The following is a 16,828-nucleotide window of genomic DNA, read 5'->3' as shown; positions in this document are numbered from 1 at the left end:
CAAGTGGGCTTGTGGAAGGTGACTGAAAAACCTGTTGGGAAAAAGTAGGGGTGTTTTAGGATAGGTAGGGTCCAGGGGATGTGTGTGGGGTTTGCCCTCCTCTGAGCACTGTCTTGGGACTTGTCCCACCCTCGCAAGTCCCTTAAGAAGGGACAGGTTCTCAGGGCCTCCTCCGAGTTGGTCCTGCTCTGTGGGGCACAGTGACCCTGAGGCCCTGACCAGCTCCTCTACCTGGATGCCATTTGGGCTAGGCCAAAACCCCTGGCGTGAATCAAAGATCTAGTGAAGCCCAAATGTATTTTTTGCAATAATCCCCAGTGCTAATTTCCCCCATCTCCCTGACGAAAGCCAGAATAGCCGATGTCCTCTTCCTGCTCCTTCCTAATTTTCTCTCTCCCCTTTTCCCCTGTCCCTCCAAGGTCTCCAGAGGACACACCCGAAGCTTTGTGTGGCCTTTTGTCTCTGCTGCTGTCTCTCCTCCCTGGTGTAGCCATGCAGACCCCGGCACCCTCCTGCATCCCAACCTCCCGCTGCTCCCCCGGGGCCAGCAGCACCGTCGGGAGCCGCTGACGGTGCCGGAGCAGGATCCCTCTGGAGCCATGCCACCCTCCCGGCCCAGCCCGGCCCCCTGAGCGCCGCGTTCCCGGCCCAAGCTCTGCCCCAGCACGGCGTTGGCGATGAGCGGGGGTGGCTTTTGCATGGAGCATTTGTCCTTCTGCCTCCTCCTGAGTGCCTGGAGCTGGGGGTGGGCGCCCGGGGGTGCTGCCAAGCCCAAAGGCCAGGGCTACCCGCACATGAACTCCATCCGCATCGACGGGGACATCACGCTCGGGGGGCTCTTCCCTGTGCACGGCCGGGGCGCCGAGGGCAAAGCCTGCGGGGAGCTGAAGAAGGAGAAGGGCATCCATCGCCTGGAGGCCATGCTCTTCGCCCTGGACCGCATCAACAACGACCCCGACCTGCTGCCCAACATCACCCTGGGCGCCCGCATCCTGGACACGTGCTCGCGGGACACGCACGCCCTGGAGCAGTCGCTGACCTTCGTGCAGGCCCTCATCGAGAAGGACAGCACCGAGGTGCGCTGCGTCAGCGGGGGGCCCCCCATCATCACCAAGCCAGAGCGGGTGGTCGGCGTCATCGGCGCCTCGGGCAGCTCCGTGTCCATCATGGTGGCCAACATCCTGCGGCTCTTCAAGGTAGGGTTGGGCCAGGTGAAGAGAGCCCCTCGGCAAAACCCCGGCGGGTGCTTTGGCAGCGTTTCTCCACAAGTGCCTCTTCCTTCACAGCTGGGGGGAGGCAGAGCTGGTGTTGTTAAAATGCTTCTCCTGCCTCCCCCAGGTCCCCGGGGATCCTTTCCTCCATCCCCCTCCAATGACGACACTCGGAGCAGGAGGATTTTTGTCTCATCTCCCCCGGCTTTGTGGCACTGGTGCTCCCACCCCGTGGTGGGGGCTGGATGGGAGGAGGGCTGAGGGTGGGTTTGCTGCTGGTTCTGGGGAATGCTCTGTCTGGGGTGTGGTCATACCCCAAAATGTAAATCCCACCTGAGCCAGGCGGCTGGGTGGCCAAAGGGCTGGAGGATGCCGTGGCCGATGGCAGGGAACAGCTCTGCTCTGGCCTGGGAACGTCAGCCAGGCTGGGGACACTTGTCCTGTGCCACCAACCCCGGGGGTGCTCAGCCTGTGGCGGGATGAATAGGGTTCTCCCTCCTGCTCTGTGCCAGCTGCAGGAATGCTGAGGAGTTGATAATTCCTTTCCCCCTTGCTGTAGAATTATTTATCCACAACCACGTCCCTGGGCTGCAGAGTGTGTGAACAAGGGTTTTATGCAGAAATGAGGGAGAAATGTAAATATTCTGTACCTCCAGTGGCAATAAGGGCCCCATCCCATCTTGTCCTTCTCCCAGCACCCTGAAATTCCTGTGTTCTGCAGGCTTGGTGCTGTTTCCCCCTCTCTCTTCCCCCTCCTCTTTCTCTGCCAGCCCAGGATGCTGAGAGCTGGGTCCCCTCCTGGGAGAGCTGGAAGCTGTTAGTGAAGACAGAAAAACCAGATCGCTGATGGAGTTTGATTTTTCTGGGTCCCTTTTTTTAAAAAAAATGTGTTAATGTTCCAGGCGACGAGTGAGAGGGCTATTCAATAATTAAAATAATATAAATTAGAGGGAGTGGGAGGAACTTAAAAGCTATTTGCCAAGACAAAAAAGATTGAATACTTGCTCTGGAGAGGAGGAGGGATGCTGGCAGGGTGGAAGGAGGCAGGAGAGTGACAGTCAGAATAGTCAGGGGTAGCTTAAATCTTTTTAGGTTCTTTTTTTCTTTTTTTTCCCCTCACCCTTCTCCAGTTTTAGTCCTTGGACAGTCCTGCCCCAGCTGAGCAGCTGGGTACTGGTGCTGCTGCTGGTGCATCCTGAGCCCCAGAAGCTTTAATCCAGAGCTGATCCCAGCCTAACGGGGCAGGGAAGAAATGCAAAGGTGGAGGGATGAGCAGGTAGAGGATGGAGACCTCAAAACCCCTTGGGGAAAGAGAATAAGGAACATCTCAGTGTTTCTTAGACAGCAGTGAATCCCATTGTGGGGGTTGGTGCCCTCCTCAGTGGTCCCAGCACAGGGACACCATTGCCATGGGACTGGGGTCTCATTACTGGGTTCAGCCATTCCTGCAGCAGGCAGGGACTGGGGGTTTGGGGGTTTTGCAGGCTCTTCCCCCTGCCACGACCCGAGTGCTGCTGCTGCTCTTTGTTATTCAAACACTGCTTTTATGGCAGGGACATGCTTAAAATGAGAATAAGGCGACTTCCATTTCACGCCGCCGCTGACCTTTAAGCGTGGGTGACTCTGCTCCAAGGTTCAGCAAAGCGTTGGCTGCCTCGGGCACAGTCAGCTGCCTCTGCCCATTCCCTGGGGCACGGCCCTGGCTGGAGCTCTGCTCCTGCTTGGCCCTGTGTTGCTGTGTCACTTCTGTCCCCCTCGGTGTTCCCCCAGCACAGGAACACTGGTGGAAAGCGCTGGGACGGGGGAACCGTCCCTGTGGGATGTTCCAAAGTGGCCTCTGAGCACTCTGGTTTCTGAAGTGCTCGAGTGGTTCTCGGAGAAGGCTCCAAAACATCTGGGAGGGCTCCAGCATATCCAGGGAGCAGCACAGAATGAATTAAAGTCCACCAAGACAAGGAGTCCGCACAAGTCCTGCAGAGCCCTGGATGGGAGTGAGGCACAGCAGCCCCCCCAGTTTTCCCCCTTCTCTCCTGTGACCGTGAGCACGCTGCAGGTGGCTGCTCCTGTCTCAAAATGATGCTCTCCCTGCTGTGTTCCCCTTGTACCACCCCACACTCCCTCCTGTGCTCTATCCATGTTACAGCCCCCAGCGTTCCCCGCTAGGCCAGCCTTGCTCCTCCCTGCCAGGGCTTTTGTTGCTCCTGCACTGCATAAATAAATAACGGGTCCTTCGTTAGCTGACGCCTCCTAATTAAAGCTGTACATCAGTGGAACAACTTGCAGATGCGGCATCCTCTGTCCAAGCTGGTTTCATCACTCCTCGTCGCTCTGCCTGCAGAAAATCCTTTCCCCAAATCCGTGCTCTCGGCCCCGTGTGATAGCATCTCTGTGGTGTCACTGCCGGAGCCCTCTGGCACGTTCTAGCTCCTTCCCACCCTTTGCTGCTGCCTCTCCAGCCCCAGCTCTACCCACTGGCTCCTGAACCACCACAGCAGTGATGGTGTCAAGGAAGCCAGGATCCCTTCTGCAAACGGGGTCCCCTAAAAGCTGCTTTGGGCTCTGAGGTGTGTTTTTCATCCCCACCCACAACGAGCTGTGCCAAGGTGGAGCACTCAGCGTGGGATGAGCAGCCAGAGGCTGGGTTTGACACGTGCCAGGCACTTTGTGGCAATTCTTTCCTCCGTGGCAGAAAGTGCAGCCGCTCTCTGCAGCGCGGGGCTGTTGTACAACATGAATAATTCACCTGAGGACGGGCACTCCGCACCTGCAGGCACACGAGGCTGCGCTGCCTGGGGGTGGCAGGGGCAGAGCTGGGTCAGCCCCTGGGTTCTGGGCTCAGCCCGTGGTAGTGCTGAGACCCCCATGGCAATTCTGGGCTCCCTGGCTCATGTTGGGGTGCCCCAAGGCTGTGGGGGCAGCGGGGTAGAATGATTCAGGACACGCTTCCCCATTCAGCAAGTAAATAACCTTCACTGAGCGGGAAGGTGGCAGCCGGCTGGGGATGCTCAGATAAATCACCTGCTGCTTCCACTTCAGTTCCTTGCTCTTCCCGGGCCTTATTGGAACAAACTGAGGCTGCCCCGCTCCCCTGGGCTGCCCCCAGCCTTGAGGTGTCCCCTGGGCAGGGCTTGTTGATGAGGAGTGGGACAGGACGGGTGGTGGCAGGTCTGGCAGGGATCAGGGACAGCATCTTCCTACACCTGCTGTGCTTCCTGCAGTTTTATTTCTGCTTTTTCCCTCTCCAGGGAGATGCTGAAGGCTGGATCCTTGGCCTGACCCCTGCCCAGGGAAGGGGCAGCAGGATGGGGCTGCAGCTCCTTCCATCCCGACGCCGAGTTCTGAGCAGCCCCACTCAGCCCCTCGCTGCTCCAGCCCCTGCGGTGCTTAATGCTCTCCCTAATTAAAAGCTGCCATCCAAATGGCTCGATGATGGAAATTCTAATTAAATCAATTCCATCTTGTCGGCGAACCAGGGGTTTGCATAAGATATGCATGAAATTAATAATTATAGGGAGGGAATTAGCTGCTCGTGACCCTGTTTCTGGCATGGGGGAGTTGGTGCAGGAGCCCTTGGCCAGCGTGCCCAGCTCTGGCTCTGCAGTGGTTTTGGGGTTTTTGGCTGGTTTTTGGTTCTTCCTGCCTGCCTGCTCAGGCTGATGTTGACATCAGTGGTTTAAGCCTGATCTGGGATGTGCTGAAATCACCACCTTTTCCTAATTCTTCCCAGTCTGGGGGGATTCTGTCTTCTGCTGGTGGAGAAAACACCACAGCCACTCCTGAGGCACATTAATGATGGGTGATGATGGAGGGTACCAAATGCAGCTTTCCCAGTGCATTTAAATCAGCCATATCAGTCCATTGATCCTGAGGGAGCAGGATGACACCTCCAACCCCACCTCCCACCATCTCTCTTACTCCAAGGGATGCTTCTCCAGGCTCAGGGTGCTTCTGGGTGATGTTTTTTTATTCAAAACAAGGAAGAAAGTTTTACCCCCTGCCCCCGCTCTTGATAAGGCAAGGAACTCTTGAGGTGCAGGGGAGCTACTAATTTCCTCAACGCAGTGTTTGTCCCAAGCTGGAGATGAGCCAGACAAGAGACCACCATGCCCAACTTTGCAGCTGAGAGATGTTTCCAGCTCCCTCTTCCCACTGCATCCTTCTTTCTAAGAACCTTGAATTCCCTGCCTGAGTTTTGCTTTTATGTACCTAAAAGGACTTTTGTCTTTTATCTGAGAAAATAGCTGGTGCCAGGAGTTGGGCTATCAAAAAGGCAGAGGGGGAGAAAAGGCAGAAGAAATCTATGAAATGGTCATTTGGGAACTGGTATTTTATTTTCACTTTCTTCCAAGGCAGAGGAGTGAGAGAAAAAAAGACCTTTCCTTTTGTTTATTAAAATACAGCTTCCAGTCCATAGCCTGAGGATCAACAGGTATTTTCTGGGCTTTGCTTTCCAGCTCAGGCTGGAGCAGGATGGGCAGGCCAGGGTTTAATCCCAGGCTATTGGAGTTTAGGTGGGATGGTGGTGGTGTGGGGAATAGCTGGGAAATCTCCATCACCAGTGCCCTGTGGAAGAGGTTGAACCAAAGCTCTTGGCAGAGGTAAATGATTTTGGGAGCATCCAGGCTCCCAAATCACCTTTGGCACGGGCACTGCTGCTGCCTGTGGGCACGCTGTGGGCACTGCCTCCATCCTGAGCCGTGGCCATCCTGCAGGTTTGGCAGGGAAGAGGAGGGATTGTGCTGGGAGCAGCCCCCCTGCTCCCCCCGGGATGAGCGATTGCCAGACGAGCTCCTCACCTGCTGAGCAGAATTTTAATGGAGTCTCATGCACCAGCTCCAGTCAGAGATCCCCAACGAGCAGATCAGAGCCCCTCAGAACGGAGCACAAAGCAGATTGTCACGGGGAGTAATCCTGTTTGTGCCTTGATAAAGATTCCTTCCTCTCCCTCTCCCACTCCTGCTCCATCTCTCTGTTTTTTCATCTCCTGTTTCGCAGGCAGGTAGAAGGGTGGCTGCTCCTTTCCAGGGGCCTTTTAGCATTCAGGTGCAGTCGTGGGTTTATAACACCAGAATCGCATTTAATAGAGAGAGGCAGGAGTGGGAGAGGGGAAATCACAGAGAAACAAAGGAGGAACTGGGAGATGCAGGACTGGAGGAGGATGGAGTGGGGCCAGGAGGGTTGGGGCACTCAGGAGGGTCCATGGGGTGGCCTTGGTACATATCTCATCCCTAGGAGGCAGCTCCCAGCTGGGCTCCCAGCGAGGTGGCTGGGGCTTATTACACCAACTCGGATTCCCACAGCTGGTGGGGAGAACCTGAGCTTGATAATTTAATAAGCCTTTTCCATCTTTAAGATAAATGAGAATGTGTGGTGCGTTTTGGAAATGGAAAGTGCTGTATAAGTGTTAAACATTGCCTGATCCTGTGGTGCTAAATCATTGCAGTGTGCTGGGAGAGGTGTGGGGCTCTGGTTAATTTAAGGGGCTTATTGAGGGCTGGGGGGGGGCAGGATGGGTTGGATCTGTCCTTCCTGGGGAGGAAGCCAAAGGGAGACCCTGGCAGGGTTGGCCTGGGCAGAATTATGGTTTTTTTTCTTTGGTCTCTCCTGCACTGGATGCTGCAGAAACCCTTTTGGGGTCCTGCTGGGTGTTCCTGAGATGCAGGTGTTCCCCAAGCCCTGATTCCCCTGGACCACCTGATGGTGGCACATGCTCCACCTACCCCGTGCTCACCCTCAGTTCCCACCTCCCTCTGTCCCAGAGCAGGGCTTTGGGAGCACGGACAAGGTTGTGGGGTGGAGATCATCCCCTCCTTGTCCTGATTCTGTGCCTTTCCTGGCTCCGTCCCAGATCCCCCAGATCAGCTACGCCTCCACAGCGCCGGACCTGAGCGACAACAGCCGCTACGACTTCTTCTCCCGTGTCGTCCCCTCGGACACCTACCAGGCCCAGGCCATGGTGGACATTGTCAAAGCACTCAAGTGGAATTATGTCTCCACCTTGGCCTCCGAGGGCAGCTACGGTGAAAGCGGGGTGGAGGCCTTCATCCAAAAGTCCAGGGAGGATGGTGAGTGGATCTCTCCTGGGATGGGAGCAGCTGAGACAGGAGGAGAAAAGGATGGGATGGAGGGATGTGTCTGGTTGGATTCCTTGGGCTGAGCTGGGATGTGGATGAGGCAATGGATGGTGTTCTTTGCGGGATGGCCCCAGAGCAGTGTGGGTTTTGGGGCTGCCCAAACAAGGATCCAAGTTTTCCAGCAAGTCTTGGGACCAGCATTCCTGGTCTCCAGTCCAAAACTCTGCAGGGCAGGCTGCTTTTGGGAAGCATCTCGACATCCCATTCCTTGTGGGATCTGCCGAGCTAGTCTCACCCCTCCCCCTGCACCTGAGCCACAGTGCTGGGCGCCTTCCAGAAGACAAGACTTTTACAAATGCTCCCAGGTTTTAATAGAAAATCAAGTTGGCGCCACCACGAGCTGCACCCAATTTTAGTGGAATTATCCCCCAGGGCAGGTGCTTTAATTTGTCTATGGGCTTTGGACAGGCAGAAAGTCCTTGCTCAGCAGAACTCTTTGGGAGGATTTGTCTGGAGGCAGAAAGCGTTTTGCTGACAGGAGCTCTGGGATGCTTAGGGGGGATTAGCAGCCTTGGGAGCAGCACAGGAGCTTGTGGGGACCCAAAATCAACCCTGGGATGGGCGAGGAGCCCTGGGAATCGCTGCTGTGAGTGCTGCTACCACAAACTCAGAGCTGCTCCAGGACCCCGAGGAGGGGCTGGCACAGCACTGGGGTCCCTCCTGGCTCTGGCATCACCTCAGCCCCCCAGCACTGGGTGGGACGGGAGCTAAAGGGTGTTTTTTTGAGACAGTTAAACCCCTGCAGGGCGCAGGCTGCTGCTTATTACAAGCTTAAGTGTGTCTGAATGGCACATTAGGTTCTGGCAAAGTCGGTGGGACACCGGCCTATCTGGAGCTAGTCAAACTGCGTTATGGCCTTATAAATGGATAAAGGGAATAAAAACTTGGAGGTGATGAGCTCCTAATCAAAGCCCTATAAATAGGAGCAGCCTTAATTCCGTCTCTTGCGCGCGCGCCCTGGCACCGGAGCTGGCTGTGCTTTTAGTATGCAGAGAAACCCATCTGGGGATGCAACCTGGGAGCTGCTCTTCAGGATTTTCACTTGAAAAGTGGAATATTTTTCACGGGGCTGTGGCTTCGCAAGGAGCAGTGCGTGGGGATGCTCTGGAGCAGTGGCTGCAGGGGGATGTGGAGCTGCAGGTGCAAAGGGGCTGTGCTGGGGGTGTGTACCAGTACCTGGCAGGTTTGGGGAGGGGCTGGGGGATGCTCTGGGGGTGTGTAACAGTGCCTGGCAGGTTTGGGGAGGGGCTGGGGGATGCTCTGGGGGTGTGTACCAGTACCTGGCAGGTTTGGGGAGGGGCTGGGGGATGCTCTGGGGGTGTGTAACAGTGCCTGGCAGGTTTGGGGAGGGGCTGGGGGATGTTCTGGGGGTGTGTAACAGTGCCTGGCAGGTTTGGGGAGGGGCTGGGGGATGCTCTGGGGGTGTGTACCAGTACCTGGCAGGTTTGGGGAGGGGCTGGGGGATGCTCTGGGGGTGTGTAACAGTACCTGGCAGGTTTGGGGAGGGGCTGGGGGATGCTCTGGGGGTGTGTAACAGTACCTGGCAGGTTTGGGGAGGGGCTGGGGGATGCTCTGGGGGTGTGTAACAGTACCTGGCAGGTTTGGGGAGGGGCTGGGGGATGTTCTGGGGGTGTGTAACAGTGCCTGGCAGGTTTGGGGAGGGGCTGGGGGATGCTCTGGGGGTGTGTACCAGTACCTGGCAGGTTTGGGGAGGGGCTGGGGGATGCTCTGGGGGTGTGTAACAGTACCTGGCAGGTTTGGGGAGGGGCTGGGGGATGCTCTGGGGGTGTGTAACAGTACCTGGCAGGTTTGGGGAGGGGCTGGGGGATGCTCTGGGGGTGTGTAACAGTGCCTGGCAGGTTTGGGGAGGGGCTGGGGGATGCTCTGGGGGTGTGTAACAGTGCCTGGCAGGTTTGGGGAGGGGCTGGGGGATGCTCTGGGGGTGTGTAACAGTACCTGGCAGGTTTGGGGAGGGGCTGGGGGATGCTCTGGGGGTGTGTAACAGTACCTGGCAGGTCTGGGGAGGGGCTGGGGGATGCTCTGGGGGTGTGTAACAGTACCTGGCAGGTTTGGGGAGGGGCTGGGGGATGTTCTGGGGGTGTGTAACAGTACCTGGCAGGTTTGGGGAGGGGCTGGGGGATGTTCTGGGGGTGTGTAACAGTGCCTGGCAGGTTTGGGGAGGGGCTGGGGGATGCTCTGGGGGTGTGTAACAGTACCTGGCAGGTTTGGGGAGGGGCTGGGGGATGCTCTGGGGGTGTGTAACAGTACCTGGCAGGTTTGGGGAGGGGCTGGGGGATGCTCTGGGGGTGTGTAACAGTGCCTGGCAGGTTTGGGGAGGGGCTGGGGGATGCTCTGGGGGTGTGTAACAGTACCTGGCAGGTTTGGGGAGGGGCTGGGGGATGCTCTGGGGGTGTGTAACAGTACCTGGCAGGTTTGGGGAGGGGCTGGGGGATGCTCTGGGGGTGTGTACCAGTACCTGGCAGGTTTGGGGAGGGGCTGGGGGATGCTCTGGGGGTGTGTAACAGTACCTGGCAGGTTTGGGGAGGGGCTGGGGGATGCTCTGGGGGTGTGTAACAGTACCTGGCAGGTTTGGGGAGGGGCTGGGGGATGTTCTGGGGGTGTGTAACAGTGCCTGGCAGGTTTGGGGAGGGGCTGGGGGATGCTCTGGGGGTGTGTAACAGTGCCTGGCAGGTTTGGGGAGGGGCTGGGGGATGCTCTGGGGGTGTGTAACAGTGCCTGGCAGGTTTGGGGAGGGGCTGGGGGATGCTCTGGGGGTGTGTAACAGTACCTGGCAGGTTTGGGGAGGGGCTGGGGGATGCTCTGGGGGTGTGTAACAGTACCTGGCAGGTCTGGGGAGGGGCTGGGGGATGCTCTGGGGGTGTGTAACAGTGCCTGGCAGGTTTGGGGAGGGGCTGGGGGATGCTCTGGGGGTGTGTAACAGTACCTGGCAGGTTTGGGGAGGGGCTGGGGGATGCTCTGGGGGTGTGTAACAGTACCTGGCAGGTTTGGGGAGGGGCTGGGGGATGCTCTGGGGGTGTGTAACAGTGCCTGGCAGGTTTGGGGAGGGGCTGGGGGATGTTCTGGGGTTGTGTAACAGTGCCTGGCAGGTTTGGGGAGGGGCTGGGGGATGCTCTGGGGGTGTGTAACAGTGCCTGGCAGGTTTGGGGAGGGGCTGGGGGATGCTCTGGGGGTGTGTAACAGTGCCTGGCAGGTTTGGGGAGGGGCTGGGGGATGCTCTGGGGGTGTGTAACAGTACCTGGCAGGTCTGGGGAGGGGCTGGGGGATGCTCTGGGGGTGTGTACCAGTACCTGGCAGGTTTGGAGAGGGGCTGGGGGATGCTCTGCTTCCCCATCCATGGGTGCAGCCCCCAGGGGATCCGTTCACGACAGGCACGATTCAAACTCACTCTCCTGCTCCACTAGGCACCAGTAAGGAGTGGAGGTTGTCACTGGTGGTCCTGCTGTGGCATGAGCTCTTTTCTTTGGAGATACCTGTGGTTAGCAGGAGCTCCTCTAACCAGATGTTAACGATCTGACAGCGTAATTGCAGAGTAAAGGAGCGCACAGGGAGCCAAAGCAGCTCTGTGTTAATCCAGGGCTGCCACAGTCGTGTAATTTGGGTATCCACATAACCTGGCGATGTGTGCATTAGTGATAATTTAGTTATCAAAAAGCAGATTTCCACGGTGCCCGCAGTGTGAGGGCAGCCCGTGTGGTGCCAGTGGTGATGCTGTGTCCCTGACACGCTGCAGGATGGAGATTTAGATTTGTGGGAACTGGCTGTGGGGCCCTGGGTGGGCTCTGAGCTGCTCCCTGGAGCATCTCCCCTGGGGCGAGTCTGGGGTGTCAGCCACACTGCTTTGCCCATGGAAGTAAAGCCACAGCCATCAAGAATGGTGAGGCTGGACCAAAAACACGCTTTTAAGTTTTTTTTCCCTTTATTTTATGTATTTAAATCTCCTTAGCCATGCCATCTGTGGTGACAATGCGAGGCTGGAGGAAGAGCCAGGCTCTGCCCACTTCACCTCTCTGTCTTCCCCTGTGCAAAGGGCTCTGTTGGCACCAAACACCTTTACACAAGCACAGATCCATGGAGAAGGACTGAAGGATCTGTGCCCTCTGTGGGATATTCCTGGCTCTCAGTTGCATTTCTCCAGCAGCCTAAATGATCCTGTGATTTGTCACTGCTTCCAGGGGCCTCCAGCCTGTCAGAGGCACGGACAGGGCTGTCAGCTGAGCGAGGATCTGGCCTGTGCCAGGGGCTGGCCGGCTGTTGGTCAAGTGGTGGAGTTTCCCCATGGGGGTTTTTATGCTGGGGGAACAGGCAGGAACAGCCCCAGCCTCATCCCCAGCCCCCCATGCTGGCTCTGCCCAGGGCTTCCTCACCCACCCAGCTCAGGGTGAGCAGCTCCCCCTCTCCTCCCAACAGCGCTCTGCTTCATTTCTCATGCCAAGCTTGAGCCTTCGGAGTCGGGTTTTATTTCCATCAGGCAATAATGCTCATTGCTGTCGTTAGCAGCTCGCACTCAAGCTGTTTGCTTTCTGATGCATTATCAACTTGACCTTCAGTTTCAATTTTTAGCAGAGCCTCACGTTGAAGCTTCGCAGCGCAGTGGAAAATGGTTCTGCTTGAGGCACAAAGCGACCTCCGACAGCGATGCAGGGAGGAAACTTGCCCTGGAGATGGGTTATTCTTGCAGCTGGGGCTGGCCCTGGGCTACCACAACAGACTGACCTGGGTGGCTGTTACATCTTTATTCATTTATCGTTTCATCTTTATCCATATTTGCAGTCGCTCTGGTGATGATGCTGTTGGCCCCTGGAGGTTGCTGGTGGCTGCAGTGGTGGCTGGAGAGTCCTTATTTGCTAGAGTGCTGCTGTTTGGTTTTTAGCATTGCAGAGATGTTCAGTCTACAAAGGATGTGTTTTCTTCTGCCATTTTTAAGTGTTTTAAGTGCATTCTGCTCCCAAAATCCATCCTACTCCCCGAGATCATCCTGCACTGGCAGTGGCTGTCAGCTGGATTTCCACTGCACACCGAGATGCACGGCAGGGCCAGCATCGAGGTGTCCCTGGTGTCCCCACCTCCAGCCCAGAGCTCTGTCCAGCATTTCCCCATGCCCCTGACCTGTGGCATCATTTTGGTGGTCAGGCAGACCCACCCAGCACCCTCTGGCGTCGTTGAGGTCTCTGCTGTCTCCAAGCTCTCGGGGATGAGGCCTGGGATGGATGTTTGTGTAACAGAGCTGGTGTGTGCCACACCTTGGGTTTGTGCAGGGGGGAATATTCCCAGCCCAGTGCAGGACTCCTTAGCTGTGTACCTGGATCAATTTTGCTGCCGTTTCCCCCCACTCTATTGTTTCATCCTTCACTAAGTTTTCCATATTTTTAGTTAAGAGCCTTGATGTATATTTGTGATGCCTTTGCTCATCCCTGTGTGACATCCCTGGCTGTGTCTTTCTGGTTCCAGCCGGGTTCATTACTCGCGGTGGCTGCACCGGGAGGTCGCCCCCAAAAAAGCCACTCCCAAATCTTGAGCCAGGAGGTTTGACTGCAGCGTTTCTGTCTCACCACTCGCAGGAGAGGGCGCAGATCTCCGTCCCTGATGGCTTCTCCTGTAATCACTTGGTTCCTCGAGGCTTTGAAGTGACACAAGCAATGAGTCCCGGGGCAGGGGAGGAGCCCACCGCTCCCAGTTAAGGCTGTGGGCTCGGGAATCTCATGGGAAGGCTGGGACTGGGAATGGCATCACTGCTTCTGTGCGGAGCCCGATCCCTCCCCGGGGTGCCCAGGACTGCCCGGGCTGGTGGGAACACCCACATCGCTGTTCCCAGCACGGCTGAGCGGGGTCCCTGCTTTACCCCTGTCCCTGCTTGCTGCAAGCTTGGCAGGCTCTGCGGGAGCCCTGGCAGAACCCTGAGCCACGAGCGAATTAAGCAGAGGCAATCAAGGGGGGAAGCCGGAGTGGCTGCGCTTTAATGGGGGAGATTAAACCCTGACCCGTGTTTGACAACAGGCGCTTCCCCAGCGGCATCAGGGGAGTCCCCAGGGCCCTGGAGATGCCGGGGGAGGTGAGATCCCACTGGGATGGGAGGGATAAAGCCACGAGCCTGAGGATGGTGTAGGCAGCGCTGGCAGGGGAGGTTTGGAAGGCGGCTCAGGTTTTCCAGGCTGTTTTTTTTGCTGCGGGTGCCCTGTGTCCTGCGCCACCAGTGACAAAATGCACGGGATCTCCTCTGAGCATCCTCTGACTGCCTGGCCCCAAACTGCATCCAGCAGCTGCCTGTGGGGTGTTCCCCCCATCTCCAGTATTCCTGCTCCTCTTTGGTCCTTTCCTAAGCTGGGGGAGGAGAAGAGGGGTCCCCACACCTCACCTGCTGCCTTGTCCCAGAGTCACACCTTGTCCCAAATCAGGGAGCAGTGCTGTGCCATCTGATTGGAATAGAGAGAGTGGTCGCCTCCTCCCCATCTCTGCCACCTCCTCGCTTGGATTTCTGGCTTTAGAGGAGTGTTTTGACTAAATGGATTTTTGTGCGAAGACAGTGGGAGCATCACTTGGCAAATCCCCTTTGCCTGTGGTGCTGGGGGTGTGAATAATGCTGGTACCGAGAGACGCAGCTCCCCAAAGCACACAGCCACTGCCCCCCTGACAGCCTGGACTTCTTGCTGTTGGTTTCATTAATTAAGAAGATAAAAACATTGTCAGCATCTGCTGTGGAAACCAGGGGCTCCCCGGCCCTGCAGGCTGTCACCTGGAGGAGCCGCGTTCCTCGTTAGTTTGATTTAACGAAGCAGCTGAGCAACATCATGGTCGTTTCTGAACTGCCATCGATTTAACCTCTTTTCTTGGTTATTTATGGGCCCATCTCCTGTGCCACGTGTGCAGGGAGCTGTTCCCTAGCACCAGTGCCTGGTGGCACTCAGGTGTGTGCCCGTGCCAGCCCCCAGCTGCCACTCGCCTGTGCGCTCTCCCTCCTGGCCGTGCCAGAGCTTTTGGACAGCTCTCGGTGTTTGTAAAGTGCTGCTTTTGTTGGATTTCCTCCACCGATTGCCATGGAAACTGTAATTAAGCTGCACGGTGGCCCCTGGCAGCGTGCTGTGACACCCTGGCCTTGCTGGGGGCTCGGTGGTGACCGGGGTGAGTGTCCCCAGGCTGGGACATTCCCGTCCTGCTGGCGCTGCCGGCTGCTGCCCGCCTCGCCTGGCTGATCTGTCTGTTTATCCAACTCCCTCCACTCCATCCATCTGGCTCCCCATATGGGAAACAAACAGCAAATTGGCCCAATTTCTTACCACAGGTAAACAAACCCCCCAAAAACCCCTGGAAAGCCCCGGTCAGTGAGTAGAGGGTGGGGATGCTGTACCCCCATCCCTGCAGCCCTCCCTGCCTGCTCAGCACCCAGCACATTGCCCTGCTCTTGGGTTTTGGCTGCAAGGGGCCAAATCTTCCCAGTTTTCCTGCAGCCCCAGGTAGGGAGCAAAATCTCCTGGAGCCTGTCCCCACCCTGTCCTGTCCTGCTCCTCTCCAGGGCCCTGCTCTGGGTATCTGTCCCAGCTCCGGGTTGGTAATTATGCTGACCTTTGCTTAAGCTGTGATGTGTTAGTGGCAGGAGGCATCAGCCATGTCATTTACTATGCAAATTGGGACCATCAATTACATCCAGAAGGTCCCACAATGTTTAATTTTCTCTCCCATCTCTCTCTTTATTGGCATCTGCAGAAATGCAGGAGCAGGAGGGCTCTGGCATTTTGGAGCTGGAGGTTGGGAGCCCAGAAGTGAAGTGTGGGGGCTCTTCCAATTGCTCTTCCAATTGTGTCTTTTAATTTTAATTACCTGTTTTTGCAATGGCTCCTTGGAAAGCTGGGCTGGAACTTGGCCAGTGCTACAGGGATGGGAATAAGCCCCTCTGCAGGGCCTGGCTGCTCTTCCCATGGGATAGTTTTGCCAGAGTTTGACCGTTCTGTGTGCAGAACCCTTTGCAAATCCTGGGCTAGGGAGAGGCTGGTGCTTGGAACTGGCTGGAAAATCCTCACTGAGCTGCCAGGATGGGACCGTGTGCCTGTCCTAGGGACATTTGAAGTGTGATGTGGTGGTGGCTGAAGGTGACAGGTACCAGAGGAGTGGGTGAAAGGCAGAGAGGAGCTGCAGAGATACAGGGTAGGAGGGAATGTGGTGCAGAAGGGCTGGGCTGGAGGAAGAGGAGGAATGAAGGCGGTGACCTGGGAGAGGAGGGGAAAGGGGAGGGCAGGGGGACATGTCCCAGGGGGCTGGGCTGAGGAGATGGTGAAGTGCTCGGCCCCTCAGTGGGAGTGCTGGAGAGACCCCGCTTTGCCTGTTGGGCTGAGGAGCCCTGTGAGAGGGGCCATCCCCAGGGAACAGGGACTCGTGGGATGTCTCAGTGCCAGGGCTCTCTCTGCCACAGGCGGGGTCTGCGTGGCCCAGTCGGTGAAGATCCCGAGGGAGCCCAAGCCGGGGGAGTTTGACAAGATCATCCGCCGGCTCCTGGAGACCTCCCACGCCCGTGCCGTCATCATCTTTGCCAACGAGGATGATATCAGGTGTGGAGGGGCCGGCCTGGCCGGGAGCAGGGTCTGGGCAGGGATGCACTGGGATGCACTGGGATGCACTGGGATGTGTCTGCAGTGGGGACAGAATGCACCGTGTGGCGTGCAGGGGGAACCCACTCAGAGTGGCCACCTGGCAAGTGGCTGCCATCCAACCACAGCCACACAGAACCCAGCAGAGGAAACTCCCACTTCTCATCGGTTTTGGAAGCCCTGGATACCATGAGCTGCTGCTTCACACCGTGCAGGGGCTGCTCTGAGCTGGCCAGGGCAGTACCCAGGCACTGGTTCATCCCCAGCCCCAGCGTGGCAAAGGAGCAGATCCTGAGGACCTTGCAGGGACCTTTCCGGGACCTCCCCAGCACTCTGTGCCCAGCAGGGCCAGGGCTGTGGCTGCACTTGAGGGTGATGAGCTGCTCTGCAGGCAAAGTGGCGGCTGCAGCTCCGTTGTTTATGGAGCAGAATGATTCACATGGAGCTACCCCTGATTTCCTAAGTGTCTAATTTATTAATCAGCAAACATTATGTAAATGTGGGTAAACTGCAAGTTTAAATCAGTTTACATCAGATGTGCAAACTCTCCCAGTTTCTTTTTTCCTTCCTTAATAGAAATGTCTGCAGAGCTGACATTGGGTGGGGGTGAGAGGGAAAAGGGATTTACCTTGCAGGATAAATGGCAGCTCCTGGTATCCAGGCTCAGGAAACATTTACCCATCCAAATGGGATTGCAGCCCTGGGCAGTGCAGTTCTGCAGCCTCCTTTAGCTCAGGAGTGGGGTTCTCCATGATCCTGACCCTGGATTGTGGAGCCTGGGAGATAGGAAGGACAGACTGGAAAGATTGCAGCTGGAATTCTTTCCTGGCTCAGTTCAGGTGTAAATCACTGATCCCACAGGAATGTCCTGGGTTTGTCCTGGGGA

The 16,828-nt window shown here is 56.9% G+C and overlaps 1 protein-coding gene across 1 annotated transcript in view; it reads left to right on the top strand.

The window, feature by feature from the left end:
- Nucleotides 1-677: 677 nt before the first annotated feature.
- The window catches only part of GRM4 (glutamate metabotropic receptor 4), a 29,790-nt gene continuing 13,639 nt past the window's right edge, over nucleotides 678-16,828 (top strand). The window contains exons 1-3 of the mRNA XM_062509360.1: nucleotides 678-1,196; nucleotides 7,060-7,276; nucleotides 15,768-15,903. Of these exons, the coding sequence (XP_062365344.1) occupies nucleotides 678-1,196; nucleotides 7,060-7,276; nucleotides 15,768-15,903 (872 nt within the window). The remainder of the gene's footprint in view (nucleotides 1,197-7,059; nucleotides 7,277-15,767; nucleotides 15,904-16,828) is intronic.

Source organism: Cinclus cinclus, chromosome 27 (genome assembly GCF_963662255.1).
Source record: "Cinclus cinclus chromosome 27, bCinCin1.1, whole genome shotgun sequence".
NCBI classification, from domain to species: Eukaryota; Metazoa; Chordata; class Aves; order Passeriformes; family Cinclidae; genus Cinclus; species Cinclus cinclus.
This window is presented reverse-complemented; position numbering and strand designations above follow the sequence as displayed.